Below are 22109 nucleotides of genomic sequence, written 5' to 3' on the forward strand. Positions count from 1 at the left end.
AATATTCCACCTTGTTCCAGCTTCTTAAAGGGAAATACCACTAATTTTACAACCTGTGATGCAAACTTTTGTTTATTCCACGCTCTCCTTTTCAGAACCTGTTGCCTACATTACCCACAATCCAATGTGGCCACTGAGTGACATCACTGAAGGTCATTCATCAGATCACGCACAGCTTCCTCTGAAGACCTGTAGAGACACTTTAATGTGTGAAATTGGCGGAGTTACCCTTTAAATGGGATGCTTTGCAGCTTTTCCTGAACATTTTCTGGTTATCAGACACAAAACAGGTGATCTAATATGTCACACTGAGTTCTGGGAACTTTTGATTCCAAGTTTTCACATTTTTGTGACATTTTATAAACTAATAATGTGTAAAATAATATTCAGCTGCAACTCTGAGAGCCGTTCCGTTCTAATTTACTGATTAAACATTTAATTGTTTCATCTAAAATGCCGAGAAAATAGTAAAAACATGGTTGTTTTGTATGACCAGAAGTCAAAAACACCAAAGATATTCAGTTTTTCAACATACAAACAGCTGTATTCACAGAAGTAACACACACACACACACACGTTTTAGTGGGATTTTTCTTTTTTATTGTTATTATCAATTAAACAGTAGGTTTCTACAAACGCAAGAATTGATCACCAATAACAAAAGGGTTGCACGTGTGTGAGACCTTTGTTTGGAATTATTCTTGGAAATAGACATATAAGGGGATGTAATAAATAAATGTATCATACAATTTGAGGTATGCAGAGTAGCTTTGAGAATACAAATATGCCCGTGACCCCCCCCACCCACCAGTTAACACACACACACACACACACACACACACACACACACACACACACACACAGTTTTATCAGGGGAGCAATTAACTGAACATGGATTACGACATGTGTATCAGACCTATGAGCAGAAATGAGACATTAAAAATACAACTGAATCTTCACGTGTCATTTACAATCCCTCCCTCCCCCCTTTTTTTTCTTTCCTCCTTCTCGTTTAAAATTTAATGAGATGTTTTCATCATTTAAAAAAAAAAAAAACCCCGCAGAGTCTTTTCCATCCTGTCAGACAAAAAGGCAGGTCACAGGACATTCTCCTCCACGACCCGCTGAAAAACACTTGAATATATAAAAGTGTGTGTGTTTTTTACCTCCTCAGCGTGGACTGAAACTCTGAACAGTTCATTTTTCCTCCTACCTGTAGTGCTGCATCCATCTAGTTTCTATCTTTATCGCACCAGTATGTGAGATATCAGTCTCGACAATGGCAAAAATGTTGATTTGTAGGTACGTTAAAGTTTGTAACCTTCTGGAAAAACATCCTGATGACTCGTCCTGCGTTGGTTTGAGACGCTGCCGTGGATGAATGAGAAGAAGGTCATCGTGTTCGGCTTTAAATCTATAAAGGAAATATTTTCTGGCTTTTCCCGTCTGTTGTCCTTCAGCAGCTTTACTTGATGCTAAGGTAGATAACCTGGCAGCCCATCCTCATCAGAAAAACAACCATAGTGGTCGACTGTGAAAGCAGTTTATTGCCACCAGTTTATACATTTCTTGTTCGGTGGCGCCCTCTAGTGTCTGTTGTGATTATTACAGCTGTAAAGGAGGAAGTCAGGCAAGGTAGTATAAACTGCAAGAGTACGATGACGGTTCGGTAAACCCGTCGCTGGTGCGATGCTAAGCTATACTCACTTACTCACACGTCGAGGTAAGAGGATGTAGGAACTATTTTCTTCCTGTATCACTGCACAGAAGGAATCATGAACGAAGCAAGCTAACGTTACAGCTCAGCCAAGGAGGACGCCATCAACGTTTACACCTCCCTCTCTATCGTCGATGAGTAGATGCCCGTTTCCTTCTCAGTGGTGACAAGAAAATAGTTCCTAACCACAAGGTGAATTATATTGAAAGGCAGACATCTCTACGACTGGCACTACAGGTAAGAAGAATAATGTGTTTCTTCAAATTTTGGGGTGAACTGCCCCTTTAATACTGCGACTTTAATACTCTTAAAGTTCTGTCAAAAGGATCGAGTGTGTGAGCATCACGAAACACAAATTGCAGATTTTTTTTTTGCAGGCTCATATTCAACTCATCTCTTCTAAAATACCAAATACCCAAAAAGATTGGACCCAATAAAATCCTTCAAATAATTTTACATGTTCAAATGTTTGAGGAGTCCTCGCTTTGGTGAACGCAGCTCGACAAGAGAAGCTGTGATTGATCAATGTCCCTTTTTTTTTTTTTATTAATCAAACAAAACGACAGGCCGCTTTGATTTCATTACTGGTTGATATGAACACGTGACGGCCGCGACTCGGGTCTCTGAACTGCAACCGGAAAGTTTGGTCGGAAAATGAGATTCAGCATTCCGAAGAAGAAGAAGAAGAAGAAGAAGAAGACAGAGAGAGTTACACACACGGGCACACAAATGAAAACAGACGCATGTACATTTACACACATACACGCCGTGACATCATAAGTCAGCACTATGACATCATCAACACTGGCTTCTGACATGCGGTTCGTCTTTTCTCTTTGATTGCATCAGCAACTTTTTGTTCTCGAGAACACAAATGTTTGTCTCGCTCTCTTTTTATCTTTTTTTTTTCCCCCTTTCTTTTTTTTAAATTCCACTATAAAGTTTGAATATTGAAAATCCAGGATTACACATTTAAAATTCACAGAGATTTTTAAAAAAAATAAATACATGTTTAAGTAAAAGACAAAAAAAGAAAAATTCATGATAAGAGCGTTCGTATTCTGATAGAGGAGGGGGGGTGGGAAGTCTTTACACGTATGATCATAAACCTTTAACATGAGCACATGTGTCGTAGTAAAAGACTAAAAATGGCTGGCAGGAAGCGTCGCTCAGTCATCAATCATCATCTGTCTTTATCGAAATACAACTGGGAGAGGGACACTGAGAAACCTCAAACAAAAAGGCCTCAGGAGCCCCTTTAAACCCCTCGAAGGGTGAATCCAGCTTAAACGGCCGGCAGGTCCATCTCACAGCCAGAGGAACTTAAAAAACAAACAAAAAAAAAATGTACAAAATATGACATCATCTTGGCCACCGCTTCTCCCGCGAAAGAAAGAAAGTTATCATGGTCGTGTGTTTGTGTTTTTGTTTTGTTTTTTGTTTACATGTTGCACAAAAGTCCCTTTGCTTTGCAGAATTTCTTGCATGTTTAATGTTTTTTCTCTCGACGCAAGAAGAAGAAGAAGAAGAAGAAGAAGAAGAAATCAAGAATCCGTGAACACAAGCATGCCTCCCGACAGCGACACGCAGGAGAGATGAACATGAGAAGCAGACACTGTACAGAGCACAGACACACAAAGATAATTCGGTATAGCCCTTGGTGCGAAGTGTCTGTTGTCCCCCCCACCACCCACCCAGCCTCGAAAACCCGCCTGCCTCCCCCCCGACTTCCCTTCATATGAGGTGAGCAGCTGAACTTGCAGGTAACATGTGGCGTCGTAGAAGCACAGGAGGGTCCGCTCGGAAACCCCTCGACTCTCTAAAGACTCACAACGACACAAGTTTAAAACAGTGTTTGAGGGACGTTTGGGCGGTCGGGGTCCATCATGTTGTAGAAGTTTGACCCGTCTGCATGAGCGGTCGAATTCCAAACTTTTGGTTTTTTTTTAATCCCGGTGGTAATCGTTACGCAAAAAGGGGTCACAGCACAATGTTTCATAGATGATAAAACACCCACGAGAGCCCACTAGAGTTCACTGTACAAAGTAAGGTAAAGGTGGATTTTTAAAAAAATTTTTTTTTTTTTACTTTGAAGGCCCGGTCACTCCAGAAAAGTGGCAGCAGACTTAATCTGCATGTCTGGCAGGAGAAGCTACTCGTGGGGCTGGTTGGTGAACCACCGTAACAAGACGAGCTAACACGCTAGCGAGAAAGGAACATGCTAATGCCCTCGAGCATCTTTCTGCTCTCCCCGTATTCGACTGTTTAACATCATTTCATCCTATGTCTAAGTGTTCAATAAAGAGGGAAACTAACCAACTCTGAGCTATACAATAAGTTTACATGATTCATAAAAAGATGTATTTCACAATTAACGTTTTATCTTCTGCAAGTTTGACTTCCTGGGTATTAAATAACCCAGATACCGCTAACTATCTGCTAACTTGAAAGTCAAGAAGAGTCACACGATTAAATCTTTTTCTCAGACCAACTGGATTAAAGTCAGAAGTGAAACGAGTCATCTGCTGTTTCACCGCTGCGTCCGTCACATGTAAGCTTACGGGAAAAAAGTATTTCTGTGCCCACGAACTCGTCTTGTCACAGTTCACCAAGAGCCCCATCGTTAATAAATCCAATGTGTGCAGAATTTCAGCTGTGATCTGATGATTTTGCCAGATGATTTACCAGTTGAGCGCTGGTGTGACTGGGCCTTTGTAGCAGCAGTTTGTGTTGATGCAGGTCTTGTTTCTTTTTTCACTAAATGGTTTTTAATTTGACTTTATCTAGCGTGAATTGTGCCGTACAGGCAGTCATTTGATGTTTGCAGAGAATGTTGAACTTTAATTACATGTCCAATCACAACTAGAGAAAGAAATGACGGGCGGGTCACATGTCCGGCCTTTAAGTTACAAACCGGCCGGCTAAAGGATAAATACGTTTTAAACCAAGTATACACAAAGTCTTACAGGGCTCAGTAATGTTAATACTATTGTTATAATTATCATCATCAGGTTAATTTCATACAAAAGCAACTTGTTTGGTTTTAAATACTTTTTATAAATACAAAGACAAGCAAACCCGTCTGTCTCTGCCTCGGCGCTCTCCGTCATCCACAGTGGATTCAAAGACAGATGAATCTCTGTCAGAGCTCTCGAGGACTCAGAGGACAGTGCAATAAAACTCAAGGACAACTCAACAGATTCAACTCAGCGGGTATCCTTCAATAAAAGTCACAGCGAATACCCAGCAGCCTTCAAACGGCACTCGTATGATATTTTTTGCTCTTTTTAAGTGGACATTTCTGTCTTCCCTTTACAAAGAATGGCTGAATATTCTCTGTTTTTTTCTTCAATACACAAAGTGACGAGGAGAAAATCAATTGGCTTTACTCACTATGAGATTAATGTCGTCTTCCACCACTTTCTGTGTTACGACGGGGAGGGGGGGGCGTTCGCTGCTCGGCCCTGCGAGGCAGCCGGCTGAGATCAAACCTCTTCCTCACTGCCTCTTCCTGCTCGTCTTCCCTCTAAATCCCTCGACACCTCTCTTTCCTCCGTCTGCCTCTTCGGCTTCTCTACAAGCTTCAAGCCTTCACCTCTCTACTCTTCATCTTCCTCTCTTTACCTCCCTCTTCCTCTCACACCGTCACCTCGTTCTTACTCCCAGTCCGCAGTCCCTGCACTCCTCCTCCTCCTCCTCCGGGGATGAAGTGCAGCTGTTCGACGGTGTTCTGCCTCTTGCTGGCAAAAGCCATCCGCCGGGCGTTGTGACTTCCGGACGGCTCCCAGCCGCCGTGCATGCCCATGGCGGGCACGCGGTCGGAGCTCCGTTCGCGGTCGCGGTCGTGGTCGTGGCCTGGCGTCGGGTGGGAGTTCATCTTGATCATGTGGTGGCGGTCCATGACCGGCGTGACGCAGATGTTCTGCTGTGACTGGGCCTTCTGGTGGTGGCTGAGCCGGCCCATGGTGGGCACCATCCCGCTGCCTCCTCCTCTGTCGCCTCCGATGATCAGACCCATCGCCAGCAGCTGGTCCTCCAGACGGTCCGGGGAGACCAGGAGCCTCTCATGGGACCTGGAACAAGAGGCTGGATTATCCTCCCTGATGTTAAAGCTTCCACAACAACCAACAAACATCACAACATCACAACTTTATATCTGACAGACGAGACTTTATAGTCGTATAAGGCTGAAAAATGAAGAGAAAATATTTCAACCTTCTGAGTCACTTTTAAATCTTACCAAAAGACCTTTTCTGTGTATTTCTGTGTATTTTGACTTTATGTTTTGATGTTTTAGTTTATTTCTTATTCATTCTCATAGCAGCAGGTTGGCCACAGAGGAAACCAGGGTTTAAATATTAAAAGAGAGGAAACAGACATTTTTTCCCCATGTAGCGTTTCAAAGTGGTGTCATTGTTGTTGCAGTTCCGACAACTGGATAATTTTTAGATTTTCCTCAGAGCAGCGACGACCAACACCACTAAATTTGAGCTTGATGTGGTCGAGCGGGCCGACACGTGAACCCTGAGCTGAGATTGTTTCATCAACTGCTGTTTGTAAAAGGTTTTAAATTGGGCTGATTTAATGTGTGAATGAATCCTCACCTTGACAAAAACTTCAGATCTTTACATCTTCAGTGTTTAATAAAAGTCAAGAGCAAGAAAAACTGATTCTCCTTCATGTTATTATTTTATTACTCGTCTCAGATCATCTGACATCAGTACGATCTCCACTGTCTCTCATCTTCCCTCTTCTTCTTCTTCCTCTTTTCATCTACCTGTTTTCTCTCCTCACACCTCTCACCTCTCTCATCTTACCTGCGGAGCGTCTGCGAGTTGGAGCCCCTGCTGGAGTTCATCATGGCTTTGTAGTACTGATGTTGCTGGTTCTTGGAGAGGCGGGACAGCGTGTTGCCCTCCCCGAGCGCCAGCAGCTGGTCCTGGGAGCGGACGCGGCGCGGCGGCCTGTCGAAGGAAGAGCTGGTGTAATGCGACTGGGCGGGAAGAGGGTACGGGTTCGGGGTGGAGGCGGGGATCTGGACGCGGGGCCGGGAGCCGTTGAGGGGCAGCGTGCCCCTGGATCCCAGCGTGTACTCGCCTCCCCAGGGCAGGTGGTGCTGCGAGGAGTGGAAGGAGGGCGGAGCGTTGTTGGAGCGGCGCTTGGAGTTGTAGTAGCTGGAGTACTCGTCAAGTTCTTTCTCTGGTTCAGCAAAAGAGACACAGAATTGTGCAAGATGTTAATAAAAATGACAAAGATGATTCTTTATTATTATGTAAATCAATTCAACTGATTAATCCTATAAAATGTCATCTGATGTTATTTGTAAACTCTTAAATTTAACTGTAAATTCAGTGTTTGACAGCTTTAATATGTGACTTCAGGTCTCACTGAAGACTTCTAATCTAACACCAACAGCTCAGATCACAAAATATATATTTACACATGATACAAATCAGAGGAAAGTAAAACTAAATCCGCTTATATGAGGAAGTTGTATTTTTTGGTTGATGAAAGAAATCATTCATAAAAAAGGTTTTTGTTGAATAACGCCAGAAAAAATGATCCGGCGCCATTTGAACCCAACGTCAAGTTATTTCTTGAGATAATGACGGTCACGTGGAAAGCTAAACGGACGCTCGTGGAGCTAAAAGGATTCTGTGGTCCGGTTGTTTCCTATAACTGTCCAAGGTTGAAGATGGAAATGTCAATGCAAGATTAAAAAAAATGGCATAAGAGGAAGATAAAGTCAAGGACGAACTAAAAAGATAGAAAAAGTGTCACATGTGGAGGGAAAGGGAGAGGAGTGAAAAAATGAAATAGGAAGATGATGTGAAAGAGGTGAAATGAAGGTGATGGAGTCAGAGGAGGACAGACGGTGAAGACGGAGGAATAAAAGAGAGATATATATATATATATATATATATATATATATATATATATATATATATATATATATATATATATATATATATATATATATATATATATATATATATATATATATATATATATATATATATATATATATATATATATATATATATATATATATTGCATGAAGCAGAAGAGAATGAAGGTAAAAAGAGAAGTCCAGGGCCAAAAGATTAGACTGTAATAGAGGTTAGATCGACAGGTGAGCCGTGATGAGAGCAGAATGAGATAAATGACATGAATCTAAAGAAACGGGGACACAGAACAAAGGGATGAAGCGGGAGGAGACGTGGACGAACAGTTAGCGAGCTTCATTAATAGTGAAACGCAGCGTTTCTGCTCTATAGCCTGAGACCGCTTTAATCTTCAAAGCATTTCCATGGAAGCAGCTCCCCAAGAGCCAATTTAAACCTGACCTTTAACCAGCCACCTCTCTACCTCTTCCTCCTCCTCTCTCGCCTTTTTCTTTCCCTCAGCCCTCCTTCCTCCTCTCCTTCTGTTTGCTCCTTTGTCTCCTTCACCTCCTTTGGTTTTCTTTTATGTCCTCTTTGCTCTTGAGGTTTTTTCTGTCTTTTTTTTTTTTGACCACCATCTTTTCCCTCCTCTCTCTGTTTGTCTCATGTCCTCTCTCTCTCCCTCCTCTCGGTCTTCCTCCTCCTCTCTCTTCTCTCTGTTTACTCCCTTCCTGTAAGGCCAAATTATCTGGAGGTTTTTTCTCCCTGGCTGCTGACCGCAGACAAAGAAGCCTTTATCAGTGTCCTTTCTGTACGGGGGAAACACATCAAAAGGAGCAGGTTTCATACAATGGCTGCTGAGAGGCAGGAGTCCCTCTCTCTGCGACACAATGACAACATTTTGAGCTTCCTTTTGAAGAGGCGTTCCACTAAAAAAAAAAAAAACCCATATTCAGGGTGTTTTCTCTGAAAAAGCTGCCGTTTAATAATCAGACAGGTAAAAAACACGGCTCTGCTTTCAGTTGATTCAAAAGGTGATTCAGCCTGTTTTCTAACGCAGGCTTTAAAAATGCTGCTGCTGAAGTGATCAGCGCCCGATGCTCTGAATCAGCCGGTGCAGATAACAAGACAACACATCTGGTCACATTGCTACAATCTCCTCAAGTTCACAGTGTTGTAAATGTTTGACAGAAGTAAATGTGATAAATCAAAGAAGAGAGCTTGAGAGAGACGAACACATGAACCCTCTGCAGCCTCTCTCGATGTCGAAAGCACTTGATGAACTTTGGGTTTGAGCGACCAGACTTCACGGCTCTGCACTCGAAAAAAACTGCACCGCAACGCTCAATGAATCGTAGTTGAAATTACGACAACAAACTCTGGAGCCGAGCTTCGATCCTGTTCGGCAAAACTGAAACAGAAGCCAGCATCTATTGTTCTGAATTGTAAAAATGCAAAAAATGTTACTGGGATCCCACGTTCCTCTGATAGACTGACTTCCTGCGCAAAGTGTCTCTCTGCCCACCGTGATAAGATTACAAAATAACACCAGAGAATGAATATATATATATATAACAGAGGAAACAGCAGTGTGCAGTCATCCTATATAAAGTCGTTTGAGGTGCAGTGAGAGAAAGTGAGAGAGGCACAACAAAAAGGTAAAAACGTGGCCGTGAAGGGAATAAAGAAATAAAGTGATGGAGAACACAAAGAGGTGGATGAAGGGAGGAGCCTCAGTGAAACAATGACACGGTCAGCTGTGATGATCTGAACAATGAAAAGCTCCGATTAACACGACAGAATCGCCGTTTAATGATGAAAACGAGGAAGATGAAGGCGAGCGAGGTGACCTCTGAACGCCTGACGTGTAACCGCCCGGTTCTTTTTTCTGCACGTCGTCGTCGTCTAGCAAAGTGTTTTCTCCCTCCGACTGAAGTAAAATAATAAAAGAGCCTCATCTGGACTCTCACCTCATTACCACTTCCATGTACAGCCACACACACACACACACACACACACACACACACACACACATATGATCCCCCACGTAGTAACCATCCATCACTCAGCCTGCAGAGGCGACTCCCCTCCCCCTGCAGTCTTCAGGCAGGGCGAGAGAGGTAAAGACAGACAGAGAGAGAGAGAGAGAGAGAGCGCCGCTGCCTCTCAAACGCCTTTTCTTCCCCGTCGAAGGCAGCCAGGCCCCTGCAGACCAGCAGCCAACGCCCCTCCCCCTATCTCCCCATCTCTCCCCCTCCAATCCTCTCTTCCTTTCTTTCACTGCCTCTCCCTCCATCCCTCTCCTTCTGCTCACTCGACCTCTCTGCATCTTTATCTTCCAGAATATTTCTTTTTTTCTTTCTTCCTCTTCTTCCTGCTGTATCCTTATTTGCCCAATCAGCTGTTTTCTTCCTGTGGTCAACCGACCTCTCACGCTTTTCCTTTCTATCCCCCCTCTTTGTTCTTCCTTCTCTCCTTTTCTACGTCTACTTACTGTTTCACACTGATGCTTTATTTTAACCCTTTAACTCCATCTTCTCCTCTTCCGTCTCTCTCCATCCTTCCCAACCTCGTTATTCTCTCAGTCTCGCTCCAATCCCGTCATTCACATCCCCCTCCCCTTTTTTTCTTTTTTTTCTGTTTCACTGTGTTTACTTGACTGTTATGGCTGTTTAGCAGAAACAGTTTACACATTCAGACGACACTGAGATGTTTATTTGGCTTCGCAGCCGAGTTACAAGTCTCCTGGCGGCCATGTCTGCCTGCCTGCTGCCATAATGGAGGTTCACTCGAGAATCCACTGCGTGAAAGTCAAACTAACCGGGAACACAAGCAGAGAAATACCTGGAATAGAAAGTCATGCGGTGGGAGTGGGCCAGTTTACTTGAGAGTAACTGGCTCATAGTTGAGTTGGCAGAGAAGTAGGTGTTGTATGTATTATTGGTCAGTAGAGGCAATATGTTAATAATAAAACAACCACTTGGCACCGTGTCGCCTAACTAAACTACGATGGCCAAGCTTTTGGCAATAACGCGCAGCAACAAAACCATTTTCCAGCCACTTGTCGGAAAGTGTTAGATAAACATCAGGTGTGAACGACATCACAGTGAGGGTTCGCTGACCGGACACTGTGGATAACCAAATCACAGGCTGACGCTGAATATATTGGACATAAAGGTCAGTTTCAGCAGTCAGGAGGAGCGTCAGCCTTTAAAAACAGTTGGATAATGTCTAAAAAAAAAAAAACGACGTCATCGGGGCTGTACTGCAGTTTGAAAGACGTGTGCTGGGGGCTGGATGTAAAACAACAAAAAATTCAATTTTTAATACGTACTTTTTCTTGTGGATGTGTGACAAGGTCAGAAAATGAACACCTGCCGAGCACCAGACGTGGGTGTATTTTCAGTTTGGTGAGTAATTGTTTGAAACGCTATGCTGAGAGGCTCCGATTCTGTCGGTTCGGGTCGGGTTTTTCACACACGCAGAAAAGGAACTTTATGGTGGTTATCTCTTAAATCTGGATTTGAATGTCTGGTTTCTATTTTTTCCTTTTAATTTAATACGCTGTCCGGTTCGTCTTTAAGGAGCCGCCATTGTTGTTTTCAAACGCTGATTACTTTAACTCCTGTAGCTTGTCGTTGGAAGGTAAACTTTGACCAGAACGCAGTATTAAAGGCAGGATATCTCTGTCTCTGAGGCTTCAGATGTGTCTCTTGTGAGTTCTGAAACTTTAAGGAGGTTCACATTAAATAGCTGGAGCTACCAGAAAGCTCTCATTTCTGCCCCCCCCCCGCCCTCCGCCCGGACTCACCCAGCCTCTTCAGGGAGCTGTAGCGGCTGATCTCGGGTTTCATGGCCAACTCGTAGGACGGCGGCAGCTGGGCCAGGTTGTGGAAGGAGTGGGAGAACGAAGGGTGGCTGCTGTTGTGTCTCATGCCGCTTCCCATGATGCTGCTGCCACCGACCCCGCTCGGACCTTTACCGCTACCCGAAATCAGGGTGGGTCCGGAGGAGAGCTGGGGGGTGTTGTTCATCCGGGCTCCACGCTCTAGAGAGAAAAGAGAGAGCAGAAGAGGAAAAACAAGAAGAAGAAGACACTAGCTGGTTAATAATCAGTAAACACAGGAAGTGTGTCCGAGCTCCATGGCGACCATCTATAAATACAACTCCGTACTGTTCGTCTGAGGCTCAAACACACAATCATATCAGCCACATAGAAATACACAAAAAATACACTGATAGCACCGGGGAGGGAATCTACACACACACAGTCACATTTATGCAAAGTGCAAAAGCGGCACATCGATCGATACACATATAAAAAAAATGATTTGTCTTATGTAAGATTAGCGGTATGGGGGAGGGGAAAGGGTGTCTGTTTTTTTGGTTTTTTTTGCAACATGTATACTCATATCAGTTCACATCACACCGCATGTGAGTACGTTCATATTGTCCAAACAGCAAACAGACAGCGACCCGACATGTAGGCGCTCTCAGCCGCGACCCGACATGTGACGGTTCTGTGCGTCCAAACAGGGACAATGAGCTCATGTGTCGTCAAACACATGCTGCACATTGTTGGAACCACTGACGAGTTGGATTTATTAGCAAACAATAAGAAATAAAGTTTATTAACTGCTGCAGGATATATAAAAAAAAATGTGAGAAAGTAAAGATATAAAGCAGCAATAAAATGTTACGTAACTGTGGAAAAATTGGCCATTTGCTGTTGTTTCCTGTCTTTGAGACGGACACAATCGATGTCGAGTCCATTCAGGGTGGTAATGGTTATGGGCCGCGATCTTGTTAAGATAACTGCTGGACATATCTGGTCATTGACCGCTGACAGTAATGGCCAATAATGTCTGTGTTAAGCGTCAGCCAGGGAACACACACCACATCGACTTCTGTACCGCGCATGTGACACACACGGTGAGGGAGGAACAAAAAAACAATGCTAGCTCTGAGATCGTGTGGTTTATAAAAAAAAAAAAAAAAAAACGGGAGGAAGGCTGAAGACAACACACACACACACACACACACACACACACACACACACTGAGCTGGAGGAGCTGCTTTCAGTGCCATCATACAGAATTAGCTCAGTCATTTCCGAGAGTGTGAGGTAATTGATTTTTTTCTTCTTTTTTTTTTTTTTTTGGAACACCTACGACGGCTGACAGAGAGGGTTTTGGATAATGGTGTCATAGAGAAGTGAACTTTGTTCAATGTGTGCAGAGTGTCTGACTCAGAGAGCTGAAGTGTTCTGTTCTTGTATCCTCCCAGGAGGCCGTTCACCTTATCTAACACAGGAAGAGAGAGGACAGAGCTGAAGACAACTCAGGAAGGAAGCGTCCATTAAAAAGGTTTCAAATCTCACCTTTAGAAACCAAAAACTAGCAGGGATGAATTCACACGACTGGACTAGAATCGTGACTAAAACAACACGAGATATTTTTGAAGGCATCGTCTGATACGAGCAGGAAAAACTCCTCTGGTGTTGCAGTATTTCTATTTTCTGCTACTTTAAACTTCCACTCTACAACCTTTCAGAGGTGGTAACTTTATTCAAGAGTTACTTTGCAGAATACATCAGAGCCGGAGTGGCACATCTGGTAACACTTTATAATATTTATCAGTAATAAATGGAAACTTTATGGTTCAGTAAATTACATTGAAAACATCAGTAGCAACTTTAAAATAAACAATTGTTGAATTACTGGTTTTAAAGACGTTTCATTGTTAACAGTGAAATAACGATTAACTAAAGCTTAATTCACTTTAAATATCTTTCCGTCGGTCACAATATAATTTTCACTACACAATTTTTGTAGACAAATAAATTCACAATAATGATTTTATCCCAGTCGTGTGTTTTGTCTCTCTGCTCGGCGATTATGAAGGTGGAGAGAGTCTGAAACTGTAACTCTCAAAAACAACAAATCCACTGAATTACTAGAGAAAAGGCTCAAAAATAAAAAGATATCTTGGCTGTATGCAACAACCACTTGAATATTCGCATGTTTATCGGCGATTTAAGTTATCAAATTTATAGATTTTGACTTTCTCGTCCACTGCAGCAACTGAACAGCTGACGATCTTTGCCTGCAGCACACAGAAGAGCACAATTGGAACTGAACATTTAGTTTAATCTGCACTCCAACTTGATTTGTATTCCTCACTGTTGCCTTCTTGTGTAATTTACTCCCCGCGGGACACATGTGGGTGTGATGTCTTCGAGTAAGATGCAGCGAGAACAATTTAAAAAGTTCAGGGAAAATCATGCTTGTAACCTTTTTTTTTTGTTTTTTTTTCTTCCACAGCAACTAGAACTGCACATTACAACTATAACACATATATCCATTATTCTCTGTCAGCCATGTTAGATGCACCATGAACGGTTATTTGACTCATCATGGGAGGTCCAACCTTTTCCTCGGAGATGAATCACTTGTGCTAGCATTGCTTTTTTTTTTTGTTTTCTTGGTGCAGAGCCTGGGAAAACACACTCAGGTAAAGTGCAGTGACCTTGCTTAAGCCAAGACCTTTGGTAATCAGCTGTAAGCACACTTGCAGATCACTGCTACACAGAAAGAGAAGAAGAAGAAGAAGGAGAAGAAGCACATTTGGAAGCAGGCTAGTGGTGGTGGTGGTGGTGGTGGGTGGAGGGGGGCAGACAGGCTTGCATTAAGCAGAGGGCAGGCCAGACAACTTTTAGCTCACGCTCTTATGAAAGATGTGTCACTCTCAACACAACCCCGTGCGTCATTATAAACATCCGTAGGTGTTGCGCTTCCATTATTTGCCACGGAGTAGCGCTGAGAGCGGCACAGCTGCTTTAAGAGCGCCAGGACAACAGGCCGTCATACCGACAACAAGACAGACAGACAGTGTGGTAGTGAGGCCGCGAATCCGGCCGGCAGCTCGCGGGCCGCCTGCGCTGGACTGTGCTGCTAACCACGAGGCTTACCGATGGTAGCAGAGTGTTTGGGGCTGGATGCAGACCCCTGCTGGTTAAAATGGTGGTGCAAGTTTCCAGCTGCGAAGAGAGCAGAGCCGACAAACTGATGGACAACCACTCCAGAGACACGGAGCCATGTGTCGAGTAAGCATTTGTGTCAATGGATAGAGAAAGAAAGAGAGAGAGAGGACAGAGAGGGACAGAAAGATAGAGACAGGAGAGAGAGAGACAGTCCCTCCAGGACATGGCTTCTTTGCTTTTCTATAATTTTACTTTATTTCTACAATTAATTCCATCAAACTGCACATCAACATAACGCAGGATGTGTTTTACTGTCTCCAACAACTCCAGAGAGGGAGCAGGTGAAGGACAAAAGCACGTAGCTTCAGCTTTATTGTCCATTCAAAGAAGTTCACAAGTCAGACCGAAAGGATGAAATACACCTCGAACTGCGCTGCGAAGCAAACAGCTCTACACAAAAACATGACATTTTTGGAATATCTTAATTTGTACTGAAGCACATTTTCCTTGAGTTGAATTTCTTGATGTCTAAACCCAAAATAAAACATAAAATAAATCTAAAAAACACAAAACTACTCAGCAAAATCCTGGAGAGACTGAGAGCAGAGAGCTTGTTGTGTGAGAGACAGTGGCAGAGCGACAGAACAGTAAAGAGAGAAGTGTGTGTGAGTGTGTGTGTGAGTGTGTGTGTGTGTGAACTGTTGCAATACAAGAAAAACAAACACGTTCATCAGTACTCTGATATCCACCACTCGCTCTGCTCAACCTGTTTCCTGTAAACCAGAGAAACACGATAGTTCCGACTGTTTTCTGCGAACGAGAGCAACATTTCTGCGTCATCAGAGACGACACAGCGCTGTGGAGGCCGTCTGAGGGGCAGCAGATGACAAAACAAAGGATTAAATACAGATTTGTAGAATTGATTTGGAGCTGCTGCCCACTGGCTGCTAACAGCTAACGAGCTCACAATGTAGCATTAGCAAGAAAAAGGCATATTTTCTCGTAGCTCTTGTGTTGAGCAGTGATAGTAACTATTGTAAGACACGCTCGGGTTTAAGTAAGTGCTACATAAATATGTACAATATACAAAAATCCCTTTCATCCCGTCCTCTGGTGGTGCATGATGAGTCAACAGTACATTACATCAATACAGCATCAGCATCAGTTTGACAGAGAGGAGAAACGTTTTTTTTTTTAACTAAATACGCTGGGAAACCTTTGAATACCTTGTGTGTGTACTTCTGTCAGCACAGAGCATCAAATTAATGTTGTAATTCAGAGGTATTCCCTCCCTCACACTGAGTAAGTAAAGGTGAAGCCACATAATGAACAAATAAAAAGGATTTTCAGCTGTTATTTCTGCAGATTGGCTTCATTTTAAAACAAAACCCCTCTGTGATTATCCTTTTGTATCTCGAAATAGCAGCGTCTGGCAACTCCTCAGTCACAACAAATGATTTCCTGCTGAAGTGCGATGTGTTGTTACTGATTCTGAGACTGAACTGAGATCTGAGTATAAAGCAGCGACAATTATCGTCCATGTCACCGGGGGACAGGCCTCGCTTCATGTTTCTCGCCCTGATGATCGTGTGTAATTACTCCCATTTGTTTTTTGTTTCGTTGTGCCACTTACTGCGGTTGTCTTTGCTCTGCAGGATGGGCGTGTAGAGGTTTTTAGACGTCCGACCGTCCGAGGTGGTCGTGGTCAACACTGTGGTGTTGTTCCTCTCTCCCTGCTGCACCGGGCTCGACTGGTGACGCAAGATATCCACCAGTGATCTGACACAGCAGAGGGTGGATGGAGGGATGAGAGCGAGGAGGAAAGAAGGGGAGAGGGTGAGGAGGAAGACAAAAGGTCAGACGGACAGAGAGACAGAGGTGAGGAGACTGATTCATATCAATCCTTCACATCCATCAGAGACAAACTTATCATTAGCTGCCACTTTCATTTCTTCTAATTCATGGATCTGAAATGTTTTTAATTCCCTTCTTTGATAACTATCATGCACCGATTTCATGAATTATTCTTCTTCTCTGTGCCAGTAAACAGAAAATCTTTGGCTTGTGAAGAGAACATCATATTGCCGCTTTGGGAAAACACTTCTTCTGACATTATAACAGGACAAACAACAAGTCGATTAACCAACAAAGAAGATAATCCCTGGTGTTGTCTCGCGCTCTCACCTGGGCATGTTGATGTCCCTGTTGCGAGGTCGGCGCGCCACCTTGCTGAAGGCAATCCTGACGCCCACTGCAACCACCAGAGTGAAGGAGATCACCCCTCCGATCACGTACGCCGTGCTGTTAGTTAGAGGAGGAAACACATTCACTCACTCGCCACGAGAGCGGGACAAATCAAGCAACAGAGAAGAAGTCCAGACTCTGACCTGCTGTTGTGCTGCTGGAGCGTCTCAAAGTCCGGGTCGGGCTTGTTCCCCACGGGCACGGTGACGGGCTGCTGCGTGTCGGCCCACACGGGGGAGATGTAGTTGTTGCAGGAGTCCTGGTCCAGCCGGTTCCTCTGGTGCTCGCAGCAGAAGCGGTAGTGGCAGGTGCCGCAGCAGTAGATGTAGCTGCCCTTGGAGCAGTTGAACGTGGTGTCAAAGTGCCCCATCACGTCGTAGTAACCCCTGTGGATCCAAGTCACAGTCAGTTCTGGTACTAAAGAGGGTCGTTATTGCTTTGGATCCTGGTTTGATGCAGAACTGGCATGTCTAGGTAAAATACAAGCTTTGTTCTCAGCAGATCCGCCACACACAGTTATTTTTTCTTACTGTTTGTCATTCACTTTCCGCCCACTTTAATTTTTCGAGCAGTTCTGCAACTTTTGGCGCCTTCATGGCACAGAATATACGTTTAATCAGCAACTACAGTCGTGTTTCTTTAAGCTGTCTTGCCTGCTCACGCTCTAGATCTCTAAACAGTCTGTATTTTAGCCATATGTAGCTAAAAAACAAACATCTTCATCCATGTTACGATGCATAAAGTTGCCAGCTACCCAAGATCCGAACACACTACGAGCCAGACTACCTCCAGATGTGGTCAGGGGGCAGATACGATCACATTCTGTTTTCTATTCACAGATAAAATGTGTCTCTGAATGTTTTCTAAAGAGAATCCTGAATGGTTTCAGAGACTTTTAAACCTCACTGATCCAATGTCGACCAACACGCGAGTCCTTCCTGGAGCGGATGCACATTTTTTTCATGGCCATTCTTGATCCAGGCCCATTACTATCTGACCTTGATGGCCTCTACATTACCGTAGCGCAGATATGCCTTCATAAGGCTCTAAAGCACTTAACAGGACCTTGACAGGATTCATTTTAAGTGTGGCTGGCACCAGTGGGAATGGACTCATGACTCATGACAGTGTCATTCATGCTAATGCTCCCAGACTGAGGCAGCAGCCTTGTGTTTAATTCAGCCAGGGTGTCGTGTGTCAGTGCAGGAGCCTCAACACCACCGAGGCTGTTTCTCCAACAGGAAGAGAACAACACTCAACACTGCAACCGGATGAAAAGCTAATGGCGGCCAGCGGTGTGACGTAATCGTGCAGACAGAAGAAACGGCATTCAGGGAAACATCACGCTTGCAGAAACACAAGGGGAGCTTTATGTAAGTTGTTGCTGGTGGACTGTTGGTGCTGCGTTGGATCGTAGCTGCTGTCGATAGATGCAGCGTGGAGCTCGCCAGCACACAACTGATGGAGAGCTGATTACATGTTGCCTAGCAACAGCAAGACGCCTCTCAGTGCAAAATATAAGCTTCAGTGGGATCGAGATCAGAGCTGCAGGAGGAGAAGCATCATGATGCGATCAACACATTACACAGATGGAAATGAGTGTGTGCCGTCGAGGAGACGAAGCCTCCCGCTGACTTCAGGCTCATCATTTCTGGTTGTCGCAGATTCTTTTTTAACCAAACAGTTGTTTTTACAGCGAGCAGAACTGTTCTGAACTGTGAGAACACTCATCCTCTACTGGAGGAGTCACGACTCTCAGATTTACAAGTCAATTTGACTTTCGTTTCAAGGTCGCGTTTCCAGTCAAAGGACAAACAAATACTTGGATGACGATGTTTTAATTCCTCAAAACGATCGAGGTTTGTTACAACAACAGCTCGACTTCGTCCTGAGGGCTTTTTGCAGATCAGGGTTGGACAAATTCAAATAATATTCAACAAAAATAAAGACTTCAGAGTTCAAGAAACATTTCCACCGTTTGGAGACTCGAGACTAAACAACAAAACATAAAAATCGGGTTCTAAAGTCGGTCAAATAATAAAAGGAAATGTTATCAGTTCTCCTCCGTTAGGTTCATAAAATAACAGAATTCCCTTCAAGACAATAATAAGCTCAAAACATCACACAACAGGAAGTGGTCTATAGTTCTGTACCTGCACACGTCCACATCCACCAGCTGTCTCGGAGGCGGCGCCACCTGCGCGGCTCCGAGCGGAGGCTTCAGGGCGTCAGCCGTCATGTTCCTTGGTAACATGGTCTGAGGGAGGGGCTTCGGAGGGAGCTCGGCCACGACCGGTGGATCGTCTCCGTCCTCCACCTCGGCTGCTTTCGGCGCCACTTTTGGTCCGGCGGGCAGCGGCGGCAGTGGCCTCTTGTAGCCAGTCAGGAGGAACAAGGTGGTGCTCCGTTTACCAGCTGCAGCGGAGCTACCGCCGCTGGTCAGAGTCCTGACGTCGCTATCGACAGCGCGTCGCTCCGTGGTGATGGTCAGCGTGGAAACAGCCAGGCAGGAGGAAAGCAGGAGGACGAAGGACGAGCAGAACATCCCTTTTGAAATAGTTGGTTTCATTGTTTTATCAAGTTCTTGAGCCGTTGTTTAAAAAAAAAAAAAAAAAAATCACATTAACAGCTCCTCATGCGGCGTGAATAATCAGCGTCCTCTTCCAAGATGGCCGCTTCTTGACTTATAAAAACCTTTTGTATGAAACGCAGTCTGATCTGTACTCTCTGTACAGGTGCAAAGAGTTTCTCTCTCTTAGTTCAAGCGATGTGTCATGAATGTGTTTGGCATTTCACTCGTTCATCTGAATGTAAACATTTCTCTCTGGATACAAATCCTTCCTTTAAGCAGCTTGTGTAAACATTGAGGTCTTTCAGAGTTTTTAGGCCCTGTGAAATGTCTGCAGTACTGAAGAATCAATCCAAATGAAAACGCTTAGAAATATAGAAGAACGCGTTGTTTGTTGTTTTTATGGCAGCAGGTGTCAGATATTTAATTTTGGTCTGTCAGTTTACAGTCCACTGGCCAAAATTAAGAGTTTGTCAAAAACAGGCAGTCATTTTTTTACAGGTTCTGTAAACAAAATGAGTGTAAACCCTTTAAATATAAGGACCCCTCCAAAATAAGAGTCTTATATCTCCGACAGAAGAGTTTTCTGGGCGTCGTTTATGGCACGAACGTTACGATTCATGTAAGAAACTTTAATGGAAAATGTAGTCTGTAAACATTTAGCGCTGCATGTAAACTTTATTTTTCACGTTTGACAAGCAGATGTTGGAAGTATTTCTTGTTTGGCACTTCTGTTGTCCTGCGTGGAGAACCGATGTACATGGAAAAATAATGTTTGCTTAAGTCAAATCAAACACTCGAGCACTGCGAGTCTCGTGTCTGTAAACAGCGCCGGCAGCTTCAGAGATCTCGTGGACAAACTGAGAGGAAGTCAGTCTGAGTTTGGCACGAGCTGCGAGTCAAAATTCAGATTCCTTCAACGTCTTGCTCACAATCTGCCAATGAAACGAGCTCTTCCTCGCAAAACGGTTTCGGAGGAAGAGGATCAGTAAAGGTCAATATGCTTGAAGTTTTGGTTTAACTTACAGTAGAACAGTGACTTTGTGGACAGTGACTTTGACTTGTAAAGCGTTAAGCAGCATCAAGTCCTCCGAGCAGCTGCAAGAGGACGAAGATCAGTTCAATAAACGAGCGTGTAAAGGCATTCACAGAAGAGTGACCAACAGCAAGAATCACAGAACGGAAAGATTTGTAAAAAAAAAAAAACGTGAGGATCTATGTGCGTTCGATACCCTTGTGTGAGTGTCTTTGCTCTGAATTTAGCTTGGCCCAACAGAAGAGAACGAAGGAGGGCTTGGGCCCGGTTCTAGCAGGGCAGCGAGGTTCTGCCCACAGAACAGACATGAAAATGTCCGGATTCATCCGTCAAACGCAGAGGAACACGGGACGACGACGACGGGAACTCGACGCGGTTCACGTTCACTGCCACGCTTGACACCGCGGGTCACAGATTTACAGCGACGTGGAAAGACGCGGGTAGAAAAGGTCCGGACTTACAAACAGGGTTCTGACATCCAAACGTATGAAATGTAGGGTTCTTCTCAACAGCAGATTCTTCATCGACTCCCTGAATGTGTCACTGATGTGTTTGAGGACTTGTCGTAAATGTAAAAGGTATTCTTCTATGGCTGGTGTTCAGTATGGCTTCACTTGGGTTGGTCTTGTTTTTTTTTCTACAAACTTGATCTCCTTCCACAAAAAGTGTAAATACAGTGAAAGGTTTTAAATTGCATGTGGTTTTTTTTGTTTTTTTTATCCTGGAGAACAAAAGGAAGAATGCAAAAAAAGTTGAAGAGGTCACTGGGATTAGATAAAGGGGGCGTTCAGGTTGTTCGGTGTGGCGAGATTGAGCGCCACGCGTGGAAGAAACAGAAGACGACAACGAGCGAGAGGCGTCTCTCACGTAAGCAACTGGAAGAAGGAGATAGGCAAAGTGTCAACAGTGTTTCACAGCACAGACCGAGACGGTGGAATATCTCTCAGCCTTTGAGATAGCAGCAGCAGCAGCGGTGGCGGTGGTGGCGGCGGCGGTGCCTATAATTATCAGGTTAGACGCGGCTCGTGTTGCCTGTCAGTCAAACGACGTCCTGCCGAAGCCTTAAAGTGTTCAGATGGCGTCAGAGCGCGGCGGCGGCGGCGAGTTATCACTGCTTAACACACGAGCGAACCATCAGCTGGAGGATCGGTTTATAAAGCACTTTGAACCAATAATGCACTGATCGTCGTCCTCGTGTGAAAACAGCAGCAGCTATGGAAACACTGACAGAAGACGATGGATATTAAGCTTCATCTCTTCAGTATGCTGTGATGACCGCGTGTTAACGGGAAGCAGGATGTTCGGAATGTGTTCCTGTGTAGACGCGGAGAGAAAAAGCTGTTCTTCAGTTACTAAATGGTTAAATAAACTCTTGATGATGATTTTTTTTTTTTTTTTGCTTCGTCTCTTGACACAGTCAGTTTTGGCACCTGGTTTTGGTCTCGCTTGGAACAAAACGGCAGTCGAGTAAGAGAAGAGGTGTGTGTGTGTGTGTCACCTCTGTCCCGACGACGACAAAGAAAGTGAAAAACAGTTGGAAAAAGAGGAGGGTGAACAGTTAGCGAGGAGCCTCGGCTTTGAGAGCAGCTGAGAGATTCCCCCGGTAAACCTCCATGTGGTGCAGGGACGGTCCTGTTGAGATCCACGTTTTCTGACCCTCACAGGTTTTTACATCT

At 44.2% G+C, this 22109-nt stretch overlaps 1 protein-coding gene across 1 annotated transcript in view; it reads right to left on the minus strand.

Annotated features, from left to right (window-relative positions):
* Positions 1-577: 577 nt before the first annotated feature.
* shisa7b (shisa family member 7) overlaps positions 578-22109 on the minus strand; it is a 38111-nt gene continuing 16579 nt past the window's right edge. Inside the window, exons 3-9 of the mRNA XM_037092673.1 lie at positions 18982-22107; positions 16972-17214; positions 16769-16885; positions 16218-16363; positions 11414-11650; positions 6535-6916; positions 578-5790 (exon numbers count right to left, since the gene is read on the minus strand). Of these exons, the coding sequence (XP_036948568.1) occupies positions 5355-5790; positions 6535-6916; positions 11414-11650; positions 16218-16363; positions 16769-16885; positions 16972-17214; positions 18982-19397 (1977 nt within the window). The 5' untranslated portion in view covers positions 19398-22107 and the 3' untranslated portion in view covers positions 578-5354. The remainder of the gene's footprint in view (positions 5791-6534; positions 6917-11413; positions 11651-16217; positions 16364-16768; positions 16886-16971; positions 17215-18981; positions 22108-22109) is intronic.

Source organism: Acanthopagrus latus, chromosome 3, assembly GCF_904848185.1.
Source record: "Acanthopagrus latus isolate v.2019 chromosome 3, fAcaLat1.1, whole genome shotgun sequence".
NCBI lineage: Eukaryota > Metazoa > Chordata > Actinopteri > Spariformes > Sparidae > Acanthopagrus > Acanthopagrus latus.